This window comes from Neopsephotus bourkii, unplaced genomic scaffold (genome assembly GCF_033783945.1).
Source record: "Neopsephotus bourkii isolate Nb327-2 ecotype Australia unplaced genomic scaffold, CSIRO-AGI_Nbou_v1 NB_274, whole genome shotgun sequence".
Classification (NCBI taxonomy): domain Eukaryota; kingdom Metazoa; phylum Chordata; class Aves; order Psittaciformes; family Psittacidae; genus Neopsephotus; species Neopsephotus bourkii.
Window position 1 is genome coordinate 1,734,015 of NW_026900783.1, and position 22,686 is coordinate 1,756,700.

General features: G+C 43.9%; 1 protein-coding gene across 1 annotated transcript; it reads left to right on the forward strand.

Moving 5' to 3' along the window:
- The first annotated feature begins 1,050 nt into the window (after positions 1-1,050).
- GLRX3 (glutaredoxin 3) lies at positions 1,051-22,379 on the forward strand. The gene is made up of 11 exons (XM_061346762.1): positions 1,051-1,162; positions 5,487-5,595; positions 7,549-7,623; positions 8,571-8,772; positions 13,046-13,218; positions 13,304-13,365; positions 16,482-16,539; positions 18,877-18,929; positions 20,263-20,302; positions 20,387-20,479; positions 22,104-22,379. Exons 1-11 carry the CDS (start codon positions 1,092-1,094, stop codon positions 22,152-22,154), a joined length of 987 nt encoding a protein of 328 aa, XP_061202746.1. The 5' UTR covers positions 1,051-1,091; the 3' UTR covers positions 22,155-22,379.
- Positions 22,380-22,686: the final 307 nt, after the last annotated feature.

Below are 22,686 nucleotides of genomic sequence, written 5' to 3' on the forward strand. Positions count from 1 at the left end.
AAGGGTGGCTACAAAGAAGATGAGACCCCCTTTTGACAAGGAGCCCCATGGAACAGACAAGGGGTGATGGGCACAAGTTGCTCCCGAGGAGATCCCCACTGGACACAAGAGGCAAATCCCAGTGAGAGCAATCAGCCACTGGAATAATCCCCCCTGGGAAGTGGTGGATTCCCCAGTGTTGGACCCCGCTACGCTGCGGCTGGACAGGGTGCTGGGACAGCCACTTCGGGTCCTGCTTTGCCTAGAAAGCTTGGAGCAGATATCCCCGAGGCCCTTTCAACCTCGGAGTCTGTGATTCCCAGTCTGGACACCCAGCCCACCCAAGAGCTGCATGCGGATGAAAGCCCTCGAGTCCCCCTATGTCCAGGCAAGCATATTTTCTAGCTTTATGTGCTAATCTCACTGATTCTGTGTTTATTCTGTAAATTACATCGGATTGTCACCTTCAAGTCTTTTCTTTGTCAGAAACAAAAAATGTGTGATTTTGGTAGCAAAAAGTGTCAACTAATAGTAATTTTTTGAGTGGTGAACGCAAACCTCAGTAGATTCTAGAAAACTAAAGAAATTATTCAAGATGTGTATTTTCTGTATGACATCAAAACCTTTTGTGGTTATTTCCATCAGAATTAAAGTGGGTTTGTGGTAATCGTATCATGAACACGGACCTTTTGTAAGTATCAGTTTTCTCTGTTTAGAGAACACGAAGATGCTTTCTTTTACTCAAAAACACACCTCAGAGACGCACACTACAGGATTATTCCCCTTGCTCAGAAACGGTAAAGCTATTTGAGATTTGCTTTCTGCAGGTGATACCCGGAGCAGATGACGACCACCCAGACCCAACTCTGCGACAACACAAGAGCTACGTGAAGCTGCTGGAGCAAATCCAGAGAACTGGATGAGCTTTAATGCCCCTTCCAACACAAACCACCCCCATGAGGCCATGACGATTAAACCCAAAGCCCGAGGTGACGAGGAGCAGCGGCCATGACCCGTACACCCCATAGCGCCTGCGCGGAGGCTCTGCGCATGTGCGGGAAGCGCTGCGGCGCGGCGCATGCGCGCCCTGCCCTCCTTCCTGCGGCGCGGCCATGGCGGCAGGGGAGGTCTGTGAGGCGGGCTCCGCGGAGCAGCTCCAGCAGCTGCTGCAGCAGAAGGAGCGGTGAGGCCCCGGTGCTGGGGCTGGGAGGGACGGGGCGAGGCTCGCGGGGTGCTGCCACCCGTGAGCGCCAGGTCTCCGCGCCGGTTCTGGCCTGAATATGTGTGTGTGTTGGGGGGGGGGGGGAGTAGTGTCTGGCTTGGCCTCCAACCGGTTGTACCGTGTGTTTCACGCTGAGGGGCTGCGCCGTCGGGGGGTTGTCCCGGTGTGCCCCGAAACACGGCTCCGAGGTTGTTTCGGGCCGAGGTTTGCGAGGGGCTGGTGTGTGCCGAGGGGAGCGGGCCCTGTGCTGCCGCAGAGCCCTGCGCCGGGAGAGGGAACAACCCGAAACAGAGCCCTGGGCGAAGAGCGGCTTCGGGAGTGGGGCTGGGGAGGTTGTTCTTCAAGGAGCTGTTTGTTAAGGGAAAGATTGGGAAGGCTCAAGCTAGGGAGAGAGGAGGAAGCTGTAACTTGCACCAGTGCCTGATGCGGGGGATGTGAGGCCTAAATGGGCAGAGAGGCAGGAAAACCACGAAAACGGGACTTTGTGCAACCTAAGAAGTTGTTTTTCCTCTTAAGCCCTGAGATGTCTACAAGCCCAAGTTATTACACAGCGTTTCCAGTAAACCCAGCAGCATTTGAATCAATAGAACCATAGAATCCCAGAGTGGTTTGCATTGGAAGAGACCTGGAAGCTCATCCAGCTCCAACCCGTGCCACGGGCAGGGACACCTTCCACTAGAGCAGGTTGCACCAAGCCCTGTCCAGGCTGGCCTTGAACACTGCCAGGGGTGGGACACTATGGGCCGGTGTTTATTAGGTTGTATATTGAAAAAAGCCATGAAGCAAAACTGTTCATTTCTCATGTCTCAGGGCTGGTTTCTCATTACTCTGGTTTTATGGTCTACTAATGAGTAGCAGGGCTCTTTATCCACTGGTTTCTCACTGATTCTCTGTAGCCTCTGAGCAGCAGCTCCTGGCCTGATGTTGGGAATCTTGGGCACTGATCTTTAGGGGGAATTTCTGTGCCCAAGTTTTACTTTCCTGGGAAAGTGCCCCAATAACTACTGTTGTAATTAAAGATTAATGGGTGCTCAGGTGCTTTGTTGCAGAAAGACTGCTTTGGTTACGAGCTTTTCTTGTTTCTCTTGTGAAATCAAAGGGGTAGTAACTGTATTATTAGTTTTTAAGCCCTTAGCTGAGTGTGTGTTTAACTAGGCCTTGGAAGGCACAATAAAGTGCTGTGTTAAAAGCATTTCCATGTCATTTAACTGCTGCATTAGCAAGTGGACTTAAGTGTATAAGGAGAGGAAACTGATTGATTAAATGATTTTTAAAGGATGATGGAACTATCAGCATCTCAGTCTTAAAGACAGCAGAAGGAAACATGCTGATTATGGGAAGACTTGAGCATCACTTCAAGTTTTCCTTTCCTGGAATTAATCTTCAACTGAATTGTTGTGTGAGGACATTCTGTTGGAAACTTCCCCTCTCTCACATGGATAAACATGGATCAAAATGAAAGTGGCTTCAGCAGCCTGTTTTCAACAAACCCCTCAGTAATTCTCATTCCCTTTGCCCACATGACATAATTCAGTTTTCTCTTTTATGGATTTGATTCTTCTGTGCATGTTTCTGTTCCTAAGACAAATTGATAGACTTGATAACTCTCTTTCATTTGAAAACATTTGGCTTTGGCTTTTGGTACTGTTAAGAAACCAAGGAAGAAAACGAACCTGCACTTAGAGAACATAACACGTTCCCCAAGTCGTAGTGGGGGTTTTGTTTCTTTTTAATGATCTTGGGTTTGAATGGTAGTAGAACTTTAAAAATATAAACTGGCTGACTTAGGGTACCTCTCATGTTAAATTATCAAGAGGATTTGAAGCTTAAAGGTTTAAAAAGTAGTTCTAAACGTTCACTTTATTGAAGGTGGGTAAGGAAAGGAACTTACTTCTTACCCAGGAGGGAAGAAGTTAAAGGAAGTATTTCTCTTTTGAAAGATAAAGCTGAAGACAAAGAGTGTGTTGAATTTTTAAGGATAGGCCTGAGGCTCTTTTACTACTAAAATTGTTCTTTTCAATAGACTTCCTGATTTTTCCAGACTAATGGAATTGCCACAAATCACCTGCAGTTATCAGCATTTTATATTGACACTTAATTCCTTCAGATTTCTTGCTTCAGAAATCGATTGTTTCATGTATTAGGCTATTAGTAAAATTTGTGTCGGAGAATAAGTGTGAATTTTAAGGTTTAATTGTTTTCAAAATGCATCTAAATTTTACAGTTGCAAAAGGAGAATAAAGCCAATGGCTGCAAAATGATGGGATCATTTATCACACTGTAGCTGTTGTTTTACTTGGACTGTGTTTTGGAGAAATCAGCTTATAAACCAAAAGGCTTGTGCTGTCTGTCAGGGAGAGATTACACAGTTACAAGGGTGGGTCATCAATGGAATAATTATGTAGTAGTTATTTTCTGGATATCCTTGCTGGAGAATGTCTTACTACTTTGGCAAATAAAGGTATGGTTAGAGTCTGCCTCAATCAAATCTGCTCTCGTGGGAGCTCACTTGGAGCATTGTGTGCAGTTCAGGTGTCCTCAACATAAAAAGGACATGGGTCTGTTGGAACAAGTCCAGAGGAGGCCACATAAAGTGGATTTTAGTTTTGGGCCCATGGGTTTTCCTCCAAAATGTGAAATATGGATTGATACAGGAAGAGAAGCTTTGGGAGATGTCATAACCTTTTTGTTATTTTCTTTTATAGGTATTAGTTGGATTTTTAGAAGTATCTTGGTTGAATGTAGGAAATGATTTGTTTAGAATCACTGGGGTTGGTCTCCTGTTTTCCACTACTTTTTAGCCAGTGGAAGCATCATCTTGGTCCACTTGTAATTTAACAGATGCAAAAATCAGTGTTTTAAACTTAAAGGCATTGTGCCGTTAAAGGACAGCTAAAAAACTTCATTCCCTTTGATTCCAAAATCTATGATAGATCAAAGTAGAGCAGCCTGCTTTTTGAAGACCATGGAAACATCATCAGACTTGATTAAAATAAACAAAAAGTGCTTGTTACTGATGGATCAAGGATGGAACAACTTCCCTGAGCTCTTCACAGCATCAGTGAACAGTGCATAGGTTAGGCGCAATATTGGAGGAGGTCTCAAATGAAGCTTGTGATGAACAAGCTCCAGAAAACCAATCCTGTGGCAAACCTCTTGATGATTCTCCGCATCAGAGCCTGCTGTTTTCTGAGCTACTGAGCTGCTGCTGCTTTTTGAATTTGACACTGTTCTGTCTGTTTGGACTGGGTGTTCTCATACACACAGATGCCTTCCCGATCTTACAACCTGCCTGATTGTTTTCACCTCATTACACTGTGATAAAGTGGCAGTTGCACTGTGGTGTGAAGTGCTCAAACAGCTTTGCAGTGAAGGTTTTGCTCTGAGCAGTGTGATGTGGTCTCAGGCTTTGCAAGGAGTCCATCCCAAATCCTATTTGTAAGTAGAGTAAATCACTGGTATGAGTCTTTACTGGGGTTTAAATGCCAGTGGCAGTTGTGAGCAGTGAGATCAGCGCAGAGAAGCCTCACAGCTATTTTGTTATGGTTAAAGAGAAGTGGTTTGCCTTTCGAACCACTGGTGATGGTGACTTGTGTGCAGGAGTGTTGGAAGAGTCTACAGATGACAGCCATGGAGAAGAGAGAATCACAGAGTGGTTTTGGTTGGAAGGGACCTTAAAGGCCGGGTTGGATGGGGCTTGGAGCTCTAGTGGAAGATGTCTCTGCCTGTGGCAGGGGGTTGGAGCTGGATGAGCTTTAAGGTCCCTTCAACCCAAACCACTCTGTGATTCTATGATTATTTCCTGGCTATGCAGTGAAGAGGCAGTGGCATGGCTGAGGGGAAGAGCAGTGGTGCAGCCTCAGGCATAGAGCTGCTGAGCTCTGGAGCTGAAGGCAGATATCTTTGTGTGGGCTAAGGTGCCCCAGAGCAATTCCAAGTGCTTGGCCTCAGCGTCTGTGTGTGACTTGATCTTTCGTGTTTCTGCTTGTTCTTCCTCCAGTTTGACACTCACATGGAATGATCTTTTACTATTAAAATGCAGGATGATATTTTTCTTTGTATTACATTACCTTAACAGTGCTGGTTGGCTTTTGGAATGCTTTCTGAAAACGTAATAGAAAATACTCCTGGTTGCACTTGTTGGATTTTCTTTTCTCAAGAGCATGCTCTGAGCGGTAGAGTTTGTGTTTGCTGGTTTTTTCACAAGGTGTATGAAGCTCTTGTATTTCCTGAGTCTATTTTTAAACTATAAATGCTGTTACTCTTTTTTTCTGTTTCTGAACAGGTCCCTTGTAGTTGTCCACTTCTGGGCACCATGGGCTCCTCAGTGTGCTCAGATGAACGATGTTATGGCAGCACTGGCAAAGGAGCACACGCAGGTTGCATTTGTGAAGGTAAGTCAGGCAGTGGAGCTGGTTCTAAACAGAGGAGAGCCATTAGTACAAAGTGTGAGCAAACTATTACAAAATAAGGGCAAAGCTGATTTTTGAAGTTCCTTTGTGGATTCACATTTCAAGATGAGAGTTGACCATATGGACGAGATGACACCAAAACTCTGTGGGATCAAAGTTGTAGGTTCATCTTTACAAACTTGGTGTTGAAGCTTAAATAATACCTTCATTTTATGATGCTGTATAAAGGGGAAAAGCCCCACACTGATTTGTCCACCAAGATACGAGGAAGGAGTTTTTTCGCTAGCTACTCTACCTAACAGGCTTTGAAATTTCTCTGTGCTGCAATGGCTCAGTCCTTCAGTTCTATAGACAGGAATATTTTTAAAGCATGGATTTTGTCCCTGGATTTAAGATTAATTTGGCAACACTTTTCATTCCAAGTGTTCTGGGGATTTGATTTGTTCCCATGTGGGGTCAGGTGGCCCTGGCTGGATGCTGAGGGCCCACCAAAGATGCTCTATCACCCCCTTCTTCAGCTGGGCACGTGAGAGAAAACGTACTGAAAGGGTTGATGTAAGGATGGGGAGAGATCACTCACCAGACAGAAGCATGGGCAAAGCAGGCTCCACTTAGTGAAATTAGTTTATTGGCAGTCAACTCAGAGCAGGAGAATGAGAAATAAAACCAAACCTTAAAAACATCTTTCCCTAACTCTCCCTTCTTCCTAGGCTCAAATTCACTCCTAAACATAGAATCATAGAATGGTTAGGGTTGGAAAGGACCTTAAGATCATCAAGTTCCAACCCCCCATCTCTGGTTTTACACAAGCAGTATATGAAGATGCTGAAGTACCTGCAGCTGCTTGTTTCATAGAATCCCAGCCTGCTTTGTGTTGGAAGAGACCTTAAAGCTCCTCCAATTCCAACCCCTGCCACGGGCAGGGACCCCTTCCACTGGAGCAGCTTGCTCCAAGCCCCTGTGTCCAACCTGGCCTTGAACACTGCCAGGGGTGGGGCAGACACAGCTTCTCTGGGCACCCTGTGCCAGTGCCTCAGCACCTTCACAAGGAAGAATAGATATAGATAAAAATACAGGCTTAATACGTGTAACTAACTATGAAATGTTTGGGAAACATAGGCCAAATTTAAGGCATTTTCCTGTATTTTGAAGCAAGTCCTAATCTAGTGGAAGGGTGTCCCTGCCTGTGGCAGGGTTTTGGAACTGGATGAGCTTTAAGGTCCCTTCCAACCCAAACCTGTCTGGGATTTGGTGATTCAAATAAGCTTTTAGCCCATCCCAGAAAATCACAAATTTGAGTTAATTGAAAGATACATTTTCTTGTCAGATTGCTCCATGACATGATTTCAAGTTTGCATTCGAATGCTGACTAGAACTAGAACCAGTAATCTCAACAAACTGGGCCCTCAGTAGCCTTGCAGGAGTTAAACATACAGTTCAGCAGACATCAATAGCTTCTTGAAGAAACACTCCTTTTTCCTTCCTCATTTGCAGAAGGCTGCAAATGTCACTCATGATGTACTGCCCCTCGAAATTAGTCAATAGAGCAACCAGCAAGAATTGCTGTGGGCACAAAATAAGCACTGTAATCATGACATAACTGGGGTCAATGATTTATGGATTTCAATATAGTAGTAGCTGCATATGATTGAAAATTTACTAGGTCAGTAGTGCACCAAAAATTTTATTTGCAGCCTCTGGGCATCTTTTGAAATGTGCAACAAAATAAAACCCTCTGAACCTGTTTTGCCACTGTGGAGGCTCAGTGGATGACACGCCAGCCCACAGAGTCTCTTTTCAATGCAAATATGGCACCAACTTGTGCATCAAAGCCTCTTTAAATATATAAAACGCCGAGAATGACATCGACATCTGCAGTGAAACTGTAAAGAAGATTATGGAAATCATCTTTTTCTCTGTGTTTGTGTTTTGTAGCTGGAAGCTGAAGCTGTGCCTGAAGTATCTGAAAAATATGGAATTAGTTCTGTTCCAACGTTCCTGTTCTTTAAGGTAAGAGAAGATGGATTTAAGAGAAGATGGATTCCATGTGGACTCTTAATACTACTAACACGAGCACAACCTTAACGTTCTCAGTGAAGAAACACTTTTGTATCTGATTTAAGTTTATTCAGTGGAACCTAAAAAAGTAGATAGAAATGGTTCTTGCACTTTATATGTAATATTTCAGTGCTTCCTTAATTGCTTTGGGGTTCTTACGTAGGCCTTTAGTTGCACCTTGTATTGGGTCAGAGAAGTTTCAGTGCTGGTCCCTTGTTTAGTTGCAGTTCTACAACATGGCAAGAACCTGGGTAATCTTAGGTAGAAATAACAAGGTCTGTTTAGGTCATATTTGCCTGTGATGATAAAATTCAGAGTATTTTCTTCAAGTAGCAAAGTCTGGTGGGATCAGAGTCACAGAATGAACCAGGTTAGCAAAGATTTTTAAGCTCATCCAGTCCACCCATTGCCCAGCACTGCCAAGGCCACCACTAACCACTCGCAGGGGCGGTGCCTGCAGCCCTGCCCTGGGCAGCCTGTTCCAATGCCTGAGCACCCTCTGGGGCAGGAATTGCTCCTCAGCTCCATCTAAACCTGCCCTGGTGCAGCTTGAGGCCAGTTCCTCTTGTCCCATCCCTTGTTCCTTGGGAGCAGAGCCCAGCCCCTCCTGTCAGGCAGTTGGAGGGAGTGATCAGTTCTCCCCTGAGCCTTCTCCAGATTGAATCCCCCAGGTCCCTCAGCCATTCCTCATCAGACTTCTGCTCCAGACCCTGGTGTTAACAGTAGCCAGCCAACAGAATGGTCTGAGCCTTGGATGTAAAGACTGGCTAAAAGCTCAGTACACGAGCCCACCCTGCATCTCAGACTCTCTATTTATATGGTGGTTTGGCTATTTCTTTATTACAGTACGGAGTCTGAATTTCATCCTCTAACAGGAGCCTGTGTTTTGCTCCCCTCAGAACTCTCAGAAAGTGGACAGGCTGGATGGTGCACATGCCCCCGAGCTGACCAAGAGGGTGCAGCGCCACGCGTCCAGCAGCTCCCTCTCTGCTGCTTCCAACGACAGTGTGGAAGAAGATCTGAACGTGCGCCTCAAGAAACTCATCAATGCTGCCCCATGCATGCTCTTCATGAAGGGGACTCCAAAAGAACCCCGCTGTGGTAAGGATTGAGTCAAGTTCATGTTCAACATGACAGTTCTTGCTTTGGGCTAGTTGTCACAGTTAGTTTTGGGAAGATACATCTCAGCAGTGTCTTAGGAGTAGTAATGAAAGTGTCTTCATGTTGGTTAAGTGTAGTTAGAGAGTTAGTCTCTTAGTTAAGTTCTGGTAGTGGACTCACAGAGATTAGGGCTTTCTGAAGAGGGCATGATGTGTAGTGTTGTCCTTGAGCTGGGACACTTAACGCTGTGAGCTGCCTCAGGAATATTCAGCCCATGTTTTCTGCATCAAGTTGCACATGTTGGAAAGTAAAATAGTTTGAAGATTATGTTTCATCTCAAGGAATAACAAGAATTCACTGGGATCACAGTAAGTTGTCTGGTGAGACCTTGGAGCATCTCCGTGGCCTCCTCTGGACGCGCTCCATGTTCCTCTTATGTTGTTGCCTCAGAGCTGGATCAGGACTGCAGAGGGGGTCTCTCCCTAGTGCAGCAGAGGGGGAGAATCCACTCCCTGGACATACTGCTCACGCTCTTGGGGTGCAGCCCAGCACATGGGGGGTTCTGTGTTCAAGCGCACACTGAAGTGGTCATGGGAAGCTTCTTCTCACCCAACACCCCAAGTCCTTCTCCTCAGGCTGCTCATCACGTCTTCCCCCAGCCTCTGTTTGTGCTAGGATTGCCCTGACCCAGGGGCAGGACCTTGCACTTGGCCTGGTTGAACTTCATGAGGTTCTCACTGGCTCCTGATACTTCTGAGCACATTTGGGGTGTCTGCAGTTCAGGCTGTTCAGGTACATTTGTTGTGAGTTTAACTGTGTTGGATGTTAACGTGGCACTGCTGTTGGTGACCCCACTGTGCTTGTGGTGCGAGTGGTTGGGCAGGCATGTGGCAAGCTGCAATAGCAGAGCATGGGTCTTGCTGTGGCCGTAGCAAGCTTGGTGTCATGCAGGCAGTGGTGAGTCTCCTCAGAGCTCCTCATGTGCCCAGGTTCTCTGTTATTCCTGGGTCAGCGGGATCATTGATGGCACAGGGACACAGTTTCCTTGGATTTCTGTGGATGCTGAGTCAAGAGCTGGTTCTAAAGGATGTTGAGCAAAACAATGGGAAGATTTTGAAGTTATCTAGAGAAAAGACCCTTGAAAGAGCTTGGAGTTTTGATGGGAGGAAATTCTGAGGCTATTTAAAATAAACACAGAAAACACAAAAAAGACATTGAGGCATTGAGATTAAGGATGGTTTGGCACTTCATCGTAAAACCAATATGGAAAGGGATTTAAGAGTGTAACACAGGTTCATTCTCATGATTTAATATGATGAAGTAGATCACAGACTTACAGAATCCAAGAGTGGTTTGTGCTGGAAGGGACCTTAAAGCTCACCCAGCTCCAGCCTCTGCCATGGACAGGGACCCCTTCCACTGGAGCAGCTTGCTCCAAGCCCCTGTGTCCAACCTGGCCTTGAGCACTGCCAGGGATGGGGCAGCCACAGCTTCTCTGGGCACCCTGTGCCAGCACCTCAGCACCCTTACAGGTATTTCTACAAGCTTTCACTTCTTCCCTGGTACCCTATGAAAAGTGCACAGGATGTGCTTACTTAAATATAGGTATGTATTAAAATTGGAAGTAATATAGTACAAAACAGGAAATCATGTAAACTTCTGAATTTTACAGTTAAATATTGTGCCTGCCTTAAATTGCTGTGATAGTTTCAAAGATGTTATAAAGTTGGATCTGTTAAACTTCCTGGAATAGCCTTTTTGAAGTGGAAGGTAATTTATCACTTTGACAAAGGTGATACAGTTTGAACAGTAGTAGGAGTAATAACAGTTGAATTAAACAAAAGGAGCCATGCTTATTTAAAGGTGATGATATTCTTGAGTTGTATCGATTTTGCTACAAAGAAGACTCGCACTGGAGTCTGTAGTGCAGTGGGCAAGTGAAGGGGAGCCTCCCCAGCAGTGTATGTGGGGGTCTGCCTGTAGCCTGTCATGCAAGTGAAGGGGAGCCTCCCCAGCAGTGTATGTGGGGGTCTGCCTGTAGCCTGTCATTTCTCCAGTGGAGAAGCCAGCTAAGCACAGTGTAAAGAGAGGTTTTCCCCTTGGCTATGTGTTTACTAGCGGTTGTGTTTGCTCCATACCTTGTATTATTTCAGTGAATTTATTTGGACTGTGGTGGTATTTGTTGTTTTGCTTCAATACCATTATTTATTCAGGGTGGTTTTACTGGTGTCGCCCCTGCAGTAGCACTTGCGATCATCTTCATAACCAGTTAAGCCAGTTTAATTCTTCTTTGTAAGGCATATATGGCATTTCATCAGGAATTCAGCCTAACCCTTTTGTTACGGAAGTAAAGCTGTTCCGGCACTTTATCCCTAAGCAGAACACTTGGAGCCTGCTACCATAACCCTTCAAAATAAAGCACAAGCAATCAATCTTTCTAGTTTGCATGTAATGGCCTCCAGCAAAAATAAAGCTGTTTTTTATTCTCCCCAGTTCCTTACGGTAGAAATGAGTTAATGTATTGGTGCTGGAATCACCATCAGCAATCAGCCTTTAGCTGTTTACTAATGAACTCCCAGATGTATGAAGGATTTCAGAACCTGTGTTTTACTTGAGGCTGTACATGAACTTCACACTTCAGTTGTAGAAAGAAAAGCGACATAGATGCCATCCATAGAACTAGTGCTCCTTCATATCCCAGTAAATTGTGGAGCATGAAAACTGCAGAAAGCTGCTGTAAAAAAATCCATATTTCAAAAACTAATAGGTGGTCTTGCAAGCTGAAATCAAAGGTTATTCTTCTATGGCACTTGGATTCTGTTTCCCATATAAGGCTGCTTTATTTTTTTATTCCTTTATTAAAGCCTGTAAGCATTGCCTTTTTTTTTTTTTTTCCTTAAATTTATAGGGAGGTTTTCATTTGTCTGCACAGCATTTGGTGGAATTCTTTGAGGGAATTGGTAGGATTGTAGGGGCATTTGAATGCAAACCACAGTGAGTTGGCTAACATGTAAAACACGTTATTACTTCTTATCACATTATTATTCACTATGAGGGTGCTGAGGTGCTGGCACAGGGTGCCCAGAGAAGCTGTGGCTGCCCCATCCCTGGCAGTGCTCAAGGCCAGGTTGGACGCAGGGGCTTGGAGCAAGCTGCTCCAGTGGAAGGGGTCCCTGCCTGTGGCAGGCGTTGGAACTGGTGGAGCTTTAAGGTCCCTTCCAACACAAACCAGATTATCCTTTATGAAAATAGAATAGAGGAGAATTGTTTGAAAGTGAAATTTTGAGTGTTTCCCTCTAGTGTAAGAAGATTTAGGTGATTATAGACTGTAAATACTATAATGTTACAATTTTCTTGCATACACCTTTCTGCAAATGATGTGAGGATTTGCTTAGGAACAAGAGGTTTAATTACAGAAGGGAGAAACTTTTCTTCTCAGGTTGGCACAGAGTAAACTTATCAAATCTGATGTTTACGTCATAATATTCAGTGCTTAATATCCAGCTCAGAGGGTGTGTTTGGAGTAGGACATAGTGAAGATCTGTCGTAAAGGAAGACAGAACATGGTGTGATAGTGTCACAAGGTAGTGAAATGGTATTAAGTGCTGTTGTGGACATAGCTTAGAAAATGAAAAGGAATTCGCCCTTTGCCTGAAGTAGGAACGGAAAAGCTCCTAAAGCAAAAGTAGTGAAAAACCGTCTAAAGCCAAGTTTCTAAGTTAAACTGGTGACACAATACTGGGGTGAGATCCTGGTTTCCACTTGTGTGTCTACTTCATACACGTTTGGTGGAAGCGAAGTTCAGGAGTAGCTGGAGGAAGAAATGAAAGGGTGGAGAAGTGATGTGTGTTAGAGAAATGAAAAGGCTACTGAAGGTGCTGTTGTGGTCATTGGTTAATGTTAAAGTCATTTTATTCCTTGTGAATGCTCAAGTGAAGAAGAGCTGGAAAAGACAGAACAAGGGAATGGGTTTAACTTTGCTTTAACTGTAACTTTGAACAACAGACACTAAGGTAACTGACAGTATAGCACTCTAAATGGAGAAGCATCAGACTTGCCGAGCTGCCCAGGTACTTTGATTTTGATATCCTACACATAAATGTTTCTTTTGCTTCTTTATAATATGTGGGGATATTGCTAGAGTAAAGAAAAAAACTAGAGCTCTTTTGAACTTACTGTCCTAAAGAACTGTATTTTTAAATGACTGATGTGTAGTACAGACATGGGAAAGCTTTGGTTAAACTGTATGTCATTCTTCTTTCTGTGTTTGCAGGTTTCAGCAGGCAGATGGTGGAGATTCTCAACAAGCATGGCATTTCATTTAGCAGTTTTGATATTTTCTCTGATGAAGGAGTTCGTCAGGGGCTGAAAACATATTCTAACTGGCCAACTTACCCACAGTTGTATGTATCTGGGGAGCTCATAGGTGGACTTGATATTGTCAAGGTTAGAAACTGAGCAACTCTTACTCTTGGTAGTTGTCAGAAGCGTGTTTTTCTTGCTTTTTACATCTGACTTTTCTTCTCCCCAGGAACTTGAAGCCTCTGGAGAGCTGGACACCGTCTGTCCGAAGGCACAGAAGTTGGAGCACAGGTATAATGTGTTATGTCAGTATTTTTAAGGTTTTGGGGTTTCATAGAATCCCAGCCTGGTTTGTGTTGAAAGGGACCTTTAAAGCTCATCCACCTCTAATCCCAACCACGGGCAGGAACACCTTCCACTGGAGCAGCTTGCTCCAAGCCCCTGTGTCCAACCTGGCCTTGAGCACTGCCAGGGATGGGGCAGCCACAGCTTCTCTGGGCACCCTGTGCCAGCGCCTCAGCACCCTCACAGGGAAGAGCTTCTGCCTAAGAGCTCAGCTCAGTCTCCCCTCGGGCAGGTTCAAGCCATTCCCCTTGGCCTGCCCCTACAGGCCCTTGTCCCAAGCCCCTCTCCAGGTTTTGTGTGGGCCCTGTTTCTTATGTATGCGAACCCCTATATAACTTCTGCCCTTTGACTTCATCGTAAGTGCATCAAGGTTTTCTCTAATTACAGAATTCCTGCAGTTGTTTAGTATGTTCAGTTTTCTATCCAGTAAGCATCACTTCACATAAAGCTGTGGTATTAAGTTATACTGCTCCAATAGGCTTTACTTACTATATTTGTAGTTTATCTTTTAATTACAGCAGGAATATATAGATTCTTTCTTGTGTCTCTTAAGAGTTTATTGTCTAAAGATAGCTTAGAAAGTCATCTTTTAAATATTAGTAGCTTTTGTGAGCTTCATTTGGCACAGACTTCATAACTGTGGTGTCACTGGAGAAAATAGGTAGGCTTGTCTCATTTTTCTTGGTTACTCATGTCCTTCAGGCCCTGTTTTCTTTCACCTTGGCAACAGGAATATGTGCTGCAGCAGCAGGAAGTGTGCTGCTTCCTGAATCAGCTGTAATAGCTAGAAACCAATTTGTCCTACTTTAACCTTCCCATTTGAAGATTTGCTCTCATTTGCAATCCTGGTGTGCCCCAGGCAGTCAGGCTCCAGATATCTGACAAGTCCTTCTCTCTGAGAGGTTCCTCCTGGATGTGGCTTTGTTTTCCCCTAGTTCTTATGTGAATTGTGCCATTAGGACATGAAAAGGGGATTGGTTTACTAGGAGGTGGCCTGTACCTTGCAGGCAGATATGTTAGCAGAGATTCCCTCTTGCTGTCTGGATGGTGAGAGCAAGTCTGACAGTGCTCTGGATGTGCCTGCTTCTGGTTCTTCTGCCCTCTCAGCACAGTGGGGAAGGAATTCAGTGCAGGCCATTTCTATATGGTGATGAAGTATACTTACGTTTACAGCAGTGTAGTTATTACTTCCTTTTCTAATGTGTTTTATGGCCAAGGTTTACCTTTTGTTACTCTAGTAGGGTAACTAAATTGTTTCAGCAAGACCTCAAAACCCAGTCACTACCTTTTGTGTTCTGAGCTTTAATTACAGGTAAAGATGAGATTCTTTGTATGGCCTTTCAAAAACTTACTGTATAAAATGTCCTCTCTTCCTTCTTTTTTGCAGTCTTGCATAAGCTGCAACTTGATTGAATTGCTATATGGTTTCTTGCTTTACTTAATGTTTTTGAGGTGAGAAGGAAATGTGAAATGTCTTGTGCTTATCTAATGTGTTTAAATAGATGGAAATGATTGGTATAGCTCAGTGTCACCCTAAAGGAGCAGCTGCATCATCTGTGGAAAAGGTGGGTGAAGTTTTTACCAGTGAAAGAAGACAGTTCCCCAGCCAGGTCACAAGCAGCTTCTTGCCTCATTTGTTCTTCATCCTTCAGTGGGTGTTTGTTTCTTGGGTTAAACCAGGACATTTGGCTGAGGTCTGTCCTCTGTTCGCTGGTGACAACTGGGAAGTTCTTTTTCCATGTCTCGGGTTAGTTTTCCTTCGTGACTAATCTCATACTTGTGACCAACTGACATCTCTTCCCAACTGTATTCACTCTTACCAGTCACTCGTAAAGAAAACCATATGGGGTAGTTCTTCAAACACACTGAGACTTAGTAAAATGAAGGAATATCAGTATAGAAACTTTTTAATGCTAGACTATGTTCCTTTACTCAGTGTTTGATCTCTTTCCATCAATTTACTGCATCTTCTTTACTTGAAAATGGACTCTGGAAATCAGCTGGTTTCAGGAGACAGATCTGGCAGCTCACCCTTGCTGTAGCTGTTTTACTGTTGGTTTCTAACCTAGAGTCAGCTTGGTTGGAAGAATTGTTTTGAGGTTTACATGTGTGAAGGCTGTAGGCGACCCGGCAAATCATGGACTCCCAGCCTCATTTGTGTTGAAAGGGACCTCAAAACTCCTCCAGCTCCAACCCCTGCCACGGGCAGGGACCCCTTCCACTGGAGCAGCTTGCTCCAAGCCCCTGTGTCCAACCTGGCCTTGAGCACTGCCAGGGATGGGGCAACCACAGCTTCTCTGGGCACCCTGTGCCAGCGCCTCAGCACCCTCACAGGGAAGAGCTTCTGCCTAAGAGCTCAGCTCAGTCTCCCCTCAGGCAGGTTCAAGCCATTTTCAAAGCCTTCATTTATTTTGCAAAGGCCCTGCATTCTCCAGTCTGGAATCTTTGTGTTAGGAGTCACACAAAGTGACTGGTTTGCCTTTATCAAGAAACCATTTGACAGTTTGATAACTTTTTCCATCACTTGTCATGAAAAAACCTTTCCTAAAGGAAAGAGGGGGAGTTGTGCTGGTAGACCAGTAGTGGGCAGGGCACAGTGGTGCAAACCAGACCTTTTTCTTTGGGTAGTGGTTAGTCCTTAGCCTGTAAGTCCATAGGTCTTACAACTGGTGGACGATAGATGCAGCTTTTACTCTGCAAAAGATATTCTCATACGGGGAATGAGAAATGCAAAGTATGATATTCAGTGTGGGGAAGAAAGCAGTGCGTTGCTGAGTATAGACCCAGTGGTGTTCCTCCTTACACTCACTGCTGCTTAATAGTTAGAGGTTGATATAGAAAAGTAAATTGTTTCCTGAAAGTAACAGGATGGTTCAACTTCATTCACTAGAGTCACTCTAAGCAATTTAAATGAATAAAGTTCCTTTTTAGAATGCTTTAAGTACATTTGGTAAAGCTCTGAGTTGGTATCTTTCCACTTTTGTGTTTTATCCTCCTATGAAAACAAAGCTTGGGGTAATAACAGAATTGTTGTATGGTTTTCTTTTGTGTGCTTTCTGTAGGCTTAAAGCCCTGATAAACAAAGCTCCTGTGATGCTTTTCATGAAGGGAAGCAAGCAGGTAAGGTTGTGTTTCATGGTATATTTAAACAGTTTCTTTAAATAGTGACAATTACATTTTTCCTTGCTATTGAAAATTAATAGTGCTGGGAATTCAGTTATTTGTCTTTTTGTTTGATGCTTTTGTAAGAGCAGTGCCCATTTAACCTGATAGGTAATATATATTGCTAAAATGCTGCTAGCTGTGCCCCAGTAAAATCAGGGAATTTGAAGCCCTGCAGGGATGCCCGTCAAGTGCTGTACTGTTCAGGAATGATGGAGGAACTCTGTGTGTCCTTTGGTCTGTTGTCAGTTGGCTTTGCACATCCTCACTCAGCTGCCCTCCTGAGGCAAACACCTTGAGCGTGGCCCAGAACTTCATCTCTGGATCCATGCTTCTTGAAATTCCCCTCTGTTGGCCTGGTTGCATTGGGTGTCCTGTCCTGGCCTTTTTAGTTTCCCTCCCTTCATCATACTTTCACAACTGCTTTTAAAATAAGCTGCTGATCTTTTTAAGGCTAAAGAATAATGCCACATGCCAGAAATGACCCACTCTTTCTCACGTGCATGGGATGATCTGTTCTTGGTGTATTTAAGCTGCACTTGATTATCTTACTCACTGAAATAGTCACTGAAGACAGACGTCTGCTAACAGACAGGATTAAAATAAGAACAAGTGACTGTAATCCAAAAGGTCAGTCTATTACGTTGTGTTGTGTACTTAAACCAAGTAACCAGGGGACAAAATACTCCCCTTTGAACAGCAGGCACTGCAGTTCTTCCTGTCAGTTCCTTAAGTGGCACCTGGCTTGGGCTTTTCACTGGAGTGGTGAACCCTGGATAATAATTGTAGTTAGTGATGAGTTGTTTTATGATGTTTTTTAAAGGGATACATAGGTAGGGGACTGAGCTCTTCCATATGATTTGTGTTTCTATTTTATTTTCTTATTTATTCTGTGAGCCTTCTCTGTGTATTAACAACAGAGTTTGTAGGCTGTTTTCCAAAGCCATTTCATAGGCACCTGAACCCCATGGGTTATGCCGAGTCACTGAAAACGTGGTGGTGAGCTGGTTGGGACTGGCTCTTCTGAACAGGTACACTTATAGAATCCCAGCCTGGTTTGTGTTGGAAGGGACCTTAAAGCTCCTCCAGTTCCAACCCCTGTCACAGGCAGGGACCTCTTCCACTGGAGCAGCTTGCTCCAAGCCCCTGTGTCCAACCTGGCCTTGAGCACTGCCAGGGATGGGGCAGCCACAGCTTCTCTGGGCACCCTGTGCCAGCGCCTCAGCACCCTCACAGGGAAGAGCTTCTGCATAAGAGCTCAGCTCAGTCTCCCCTCGGGCAGGTTCAAGCCATTCCCTTTGGCCTGTCCCTACAGGCCCTTGTCCCAAGCCCCTCTCCAGGTTTCCTGCAGCCCCTTTAGGCACTGAAGCTGCTCTAAGGTCTCCCCTTCAGGGGCCTTCTCCAGGCTTCTCTCTCCACTTGTGTCTCCTTTAAAACCTATGTCTTGCTCACAGAAAGCACGATGTTGGGCAGGTTGCTTAATGCATTTTGATTTTTTTTGAGCTATTGGTGGAGTTAAATCATCAGTAGGAAGAGGAAGTTTGGATTAAAAACTCAACGTCTGAAAGTGATTGGTGTTCTGTGTCCTTGTGCTGTCCATGTGGAAGGGTTCCAGTAGATAGTTTCAATCACTGATTTCAGTTGAGAGTTGCTGTACACGCAGCCTGTTTATCATAGAATCATAGCATAGTTTGGGTTGGAAAGGACCTTAAGGTCATCTGATTCCAACCACTTGCCATGGGCAGAGACTCCTTACCGTAGACAGTGTCACCCAAGGCTCTATACAGCCTGGCCTTGAATGCTGCCAAGGATGGAGCATTTACCACTATAGGTTGCTACTCTCTCCAGAGCAGTAAGTAGAGGCCAGTGTATATCTTGGACTAAACCACGTGTATTTTACAATGCTTGTGAGGCATTTGTACACATCCTGCGTACAGCTTTGGCTTCTTGAATGTTCAGAAAATAAGCAGACCTGACTAGTTCTCAAGGCAGTGTTGCCAGAGCTGGAAACCAGGTTCATTTCATATAATTTCAAACCACAACTGAGGAAAGTGCTTAATATCCTAAATGCTTTCGTTTATATCAGCGGAGTATGTAAGGAAAGAGAAGCTTGGTGCTGTTTAAAGCTCAAAGAGTGTAAAGAAGAAGGAAAAAGGGATTAGTAGTGTTGCTGATCCAATAAGGTCATCAGTAGCAGTAAATCAGTAATAGTTGTAGCGTAGCTTGAGGACTTGGTAGTTTGGGGATTAAATATATCAGATCCATGTTTTAACCTATGTGTGCTTTGCGTTTTAGGTGGCAAAATGTGGGTTCAGCAAGCAAATTGTAGAAATCATGAATAATACTGGGTATGTAAGTGGGTTTTTCATTGAATTTGGGAAGCCAGTTGTGTGTTAAAAACTACAACTTCTGAATCAAAAGTTTGGAAAATATTTGTGTAAGTTTCCCCAAATGTAATTTTCTTCGTTTAAGGGTATTTTCAAGTATATTTATGTGAAAGCCCATAGTGTAAATTACTACTACACTCTCTTGATACCAAGTCAGATGTGGTGTATTGGATATTAACACTGCTTTAGCACTACTGCATTGTGATTGTCTTGCTCAGATTGAGGAGTTCATTGCAACAGTGATCTTTTTTCTTCCCGCTGTGACTGTTAACATGAAAGCAATCCTTCCACTCTGATAAGCAGCTCATCTCAGAGAGGTCCCTCTTGATCTGTCTCCTTAATCTTGGAGCCTCTCATGTTACCTAGCCTCAGTTTTCCTCTTTAAAGCAGCTCTTTCTGTAGTGAGAGAGATTGGTATCATCTCCCTTTGAACAAACTCCCATTTCATTTGCACTGCTTGGTAGAGGTTAAGCAGTTGTCTTGATTACTGCGTGTTAGAATGGGCTTTTTGAGATCATAGATAGCAATGTATCAATGTACAACTTGGAAATAAGCAGCATTCAAATCATTGTTCGGTCCTAGTCCAGCTGAGGAATCTATGCATGTGCTGGTTGTTGGAGATACTAGGAACGGCTTACCCAGACTTTCATGTGAACCAACCAGAGATCAGATTTACACAGGAACTTTAGTTTTGTGTTTTTACACAAGTAGCATATGAAGATGGTGAAATAGCAGCTGTTTGTTTCATAGGCAGACTGGTTTGAGTTGGAAGGGGCATTAAAGGGTCCTAACCTCCTGCCATGGGCAGGGACACCTTCCACCGGAGCAGCTTGCTCCAAGCCCCTGTGTCCAACCTGGCCTTGAGCACTGCCAGGGATGGGGCAGCCACAGCTTCTCTGGGCACCCTGTGCCAGTGCCTCAGCACCCTCACAGGGAACATCTTCCTCCTTAATAAAGCCCTCCAAGGTGTGCATGTGTCTTTGGGTGTTTTTTTAAGCTAATAGTGAATGGAATTACTTTGAACACTTTGCCCAATTAGAGCCTAAGCCACACAGCTTAAATTCCAGTGAGTTATAAGGGGTTATCTGTGTTTTATAAGGGGATTCCTATGAAACCGGAAACTACTTACATTACGGTTCCTTGTGCATAAGGTGTTGGCTGTTTTCTTCCTCTTACCTGTCAATTCTGAGTGATTTGGAAGCTGCCTTATAAACATACCCATTCTGAGTTTTAACAGGTCTTACATTGCAAAACTGCACAGTAGATGATTTTGTGTGTTCCTCTCTTTTCCTAGCGTTGACTATGAGACATTTGACATACTGGAAGATGAAGAGGTAATGAACCTTCTCCAGCACTAAGGATTTCTCTGCTGTTTCTGCAGAGGTTGAAGTTTATACTTAAGGTTTCTGTTGTCTTAGGTGCGGCAAGGATTGAAAACCTATTCCAACTGGCCAACGTACCCACAGTTATATGTGAAAGGTGAACTGGTTGGAGGGCTGGATATCATTAAGGTAGGAATGGGAGAATCTTGTTGGACATGTAAATTGAGTGCTTAAAAGTGTAAGAATGTTTCCTGCCCATCGTGTACAGACACTCCAGGGTAATGGCCTTATATCATGAAACCACCCGACTTGGTGGCTTTTACTGTGACTTCTCTTAGCTCAACACACAACTGAAAGCAGCTCTAAATCTCCAGTGTTCTCATATGCCAAGATTTAGCAGTGAAATGTATTTTCTTGACAGCAGTCAGTTACTGTTACTGTAAAGACCAGTTTCACCCCATGGGTGCATTTTTACAGGTTTCTTTTCCTCGTTTTACTTCTGACATTGCTTTTCTCAGAGAAAGTGGGCAAGACATTCTTTTCCTAGCAAAACAGGCTCATTCCTGGAAGAAAGGAAGGTTTATTGGAGTTGTTTGAACAGGCCCTGAAGCAACAAAAATAGATCTGCATCTCTTACTCTGGTTTTTTGATTTCTGTAACAGAGCAGGCACAGTGTTCTAAAGCCCAAATACTCTGGAGCCCATTCTTGTCTGAATGTTTTATAGCCAATTCCTCAGACATTGTAACTCCTGGGAAGATACAATCAATAAATCTCATTTAGTTCTAAAAATACTGGTATTACTTAAATTATATGGACTAATTTTATTTATTTAACAAGTGTGTGGGTTATTTCAGTGATTGGGAAGTAGAGTCCTGGGCATTGTGGAGATGCTGCGGAATACTTCCCTCACTGGTATTTAAATGTGATTTGTCTGTTTGCATTGCTGGAGTGTGTTTGGTTCACACTGACTTGCAGTTATGTTGTCAGTATCTTAAAATGCATTCTGTAATACAGCTTAATATGTGATTGAGTTGTTTCTTGATGGGGGGAAAGAATATGTAGAATCACAGTGGCTTGAGTTGGAAAGGATCTTGAAGATCATTTAGTTCCAGCCCCTCTTACACTTCACAATATGTTATAACTATTTCCTGATGTTATTGAGTTCTTTGGGAAGTTAACAGCCTTATCATTTGAATTTAAGTCATCAACCTGTTGTAAAATCCCAGACTGGTTTGTGTTGGAAGGGGCCTTAAAGCTCATCCAGTCCCAGCTCCCTGTCACAGGCAGGGACACCTTCCACTAGAGCAGATTGCTCCAAGCCCCATCCAGTCTGGCCCTGAACACTGCCAGGGATGGGGCAAGTGCCTCTTAGGAATCTTACAAATCTCTACCTGTCTTGTGTGTCTTAATGCTTGGCTGTAACAAAATCTGTCAGTGAATGATGATTTTTTTTTTTATATATATTTGGGAGGCATTTTTGATGTCAAAATTCTGTATGTGCCTAAAATAGGCCTTGAATTACACCTAGAAGGAGACAGAGCAGGGGCTTTACCCAGGAAAGCTGATAACAACCCGTTCTTTTGAGGGTGTATCTTTTCACTGGGTAAGTTTCCTCTTACTAAACAGACACAGGGTTTAAATCCAACGTGAAGAGCTCCAATGTGTTGGCCAAGGGGGACCCCTAGTGGGTTGACTGCACATTCCCTAGTAGCTGCTGAATCGATTTCCTTACCCACAAACCACCCCTGTTGGAACCTTGTTGTAATCACAAAGTGTACATAGAGAATAATTGCTGTGTCTGTTTCTTTACAGGAACTAAAGGAAACTGGTGAATTGCTGCTTGTTCTGAAGGGAAAAAATTAATGGCAAAAGGACATCAATAGGAACAGGAACACTTTGAACACTTACTCACTTCTAGATACCAGAGCAATAGGCAACTTAGCCCCGTGGAACTGATCAGGAGTAAATAAACACAGCTTATGTCCTCTGGGTGTTTCACAAGACCACGCTACATGTGAAAATGCGTTTCCACTGAAGATACAAACATGTCTAGATCTTCAAATTCAATTAAAATATGATGCTGAAGAACTTTGGGGTGGTTATTGCACTCTTTCAGTGTGTTCATTCATGTAGATATTTATGCACTGAGTAATGATACCGCTGCCCTTTGTAGTACTGTATAGAACTAAATTGTGTCTTTACTTTTCTGGGCTCAGCTCTCATTAGGAGAATATTAATGGCTGTAGCTCTGTGGTGTGGAGCGTAATTTTCTGTCCCTGTTCGTAACTGTTTTCCTGTCTAGTAAGCAAGAGAAATCCTATTGAAACCTTAATCCATTGCCCTATTAGGAAGTGGATATTAATGAATTTCAGCTCTACTCTGCATCTTCCTTAGC

Excerpts from the sequence above, each read along its gene's own strand:
- GLRX3 (XM_061346762.1), top strand. The coding sequence starts at position 1,092 with ATGGCGGCAGGGGAGGTCTGTGAGGCGGGCTCCGCGGAGCAGCTCCAG. Across the intron at positions 8,773-13,045 it reads TCCAAAAGAACCCCGCTGTG|GTTTCAGCAGGCAGATGGTG; the intron begins GTAAGGATTGAG and ends CTGTGTTTGCAG. Across the intron at positions 20,480-22,103 it reads GAGGGCTGGATATCATTAAG|GAACTAAAGGAAACTGGTGA; the intron begins GTAGGAATGGGA and ends GTTTCTTTACAG.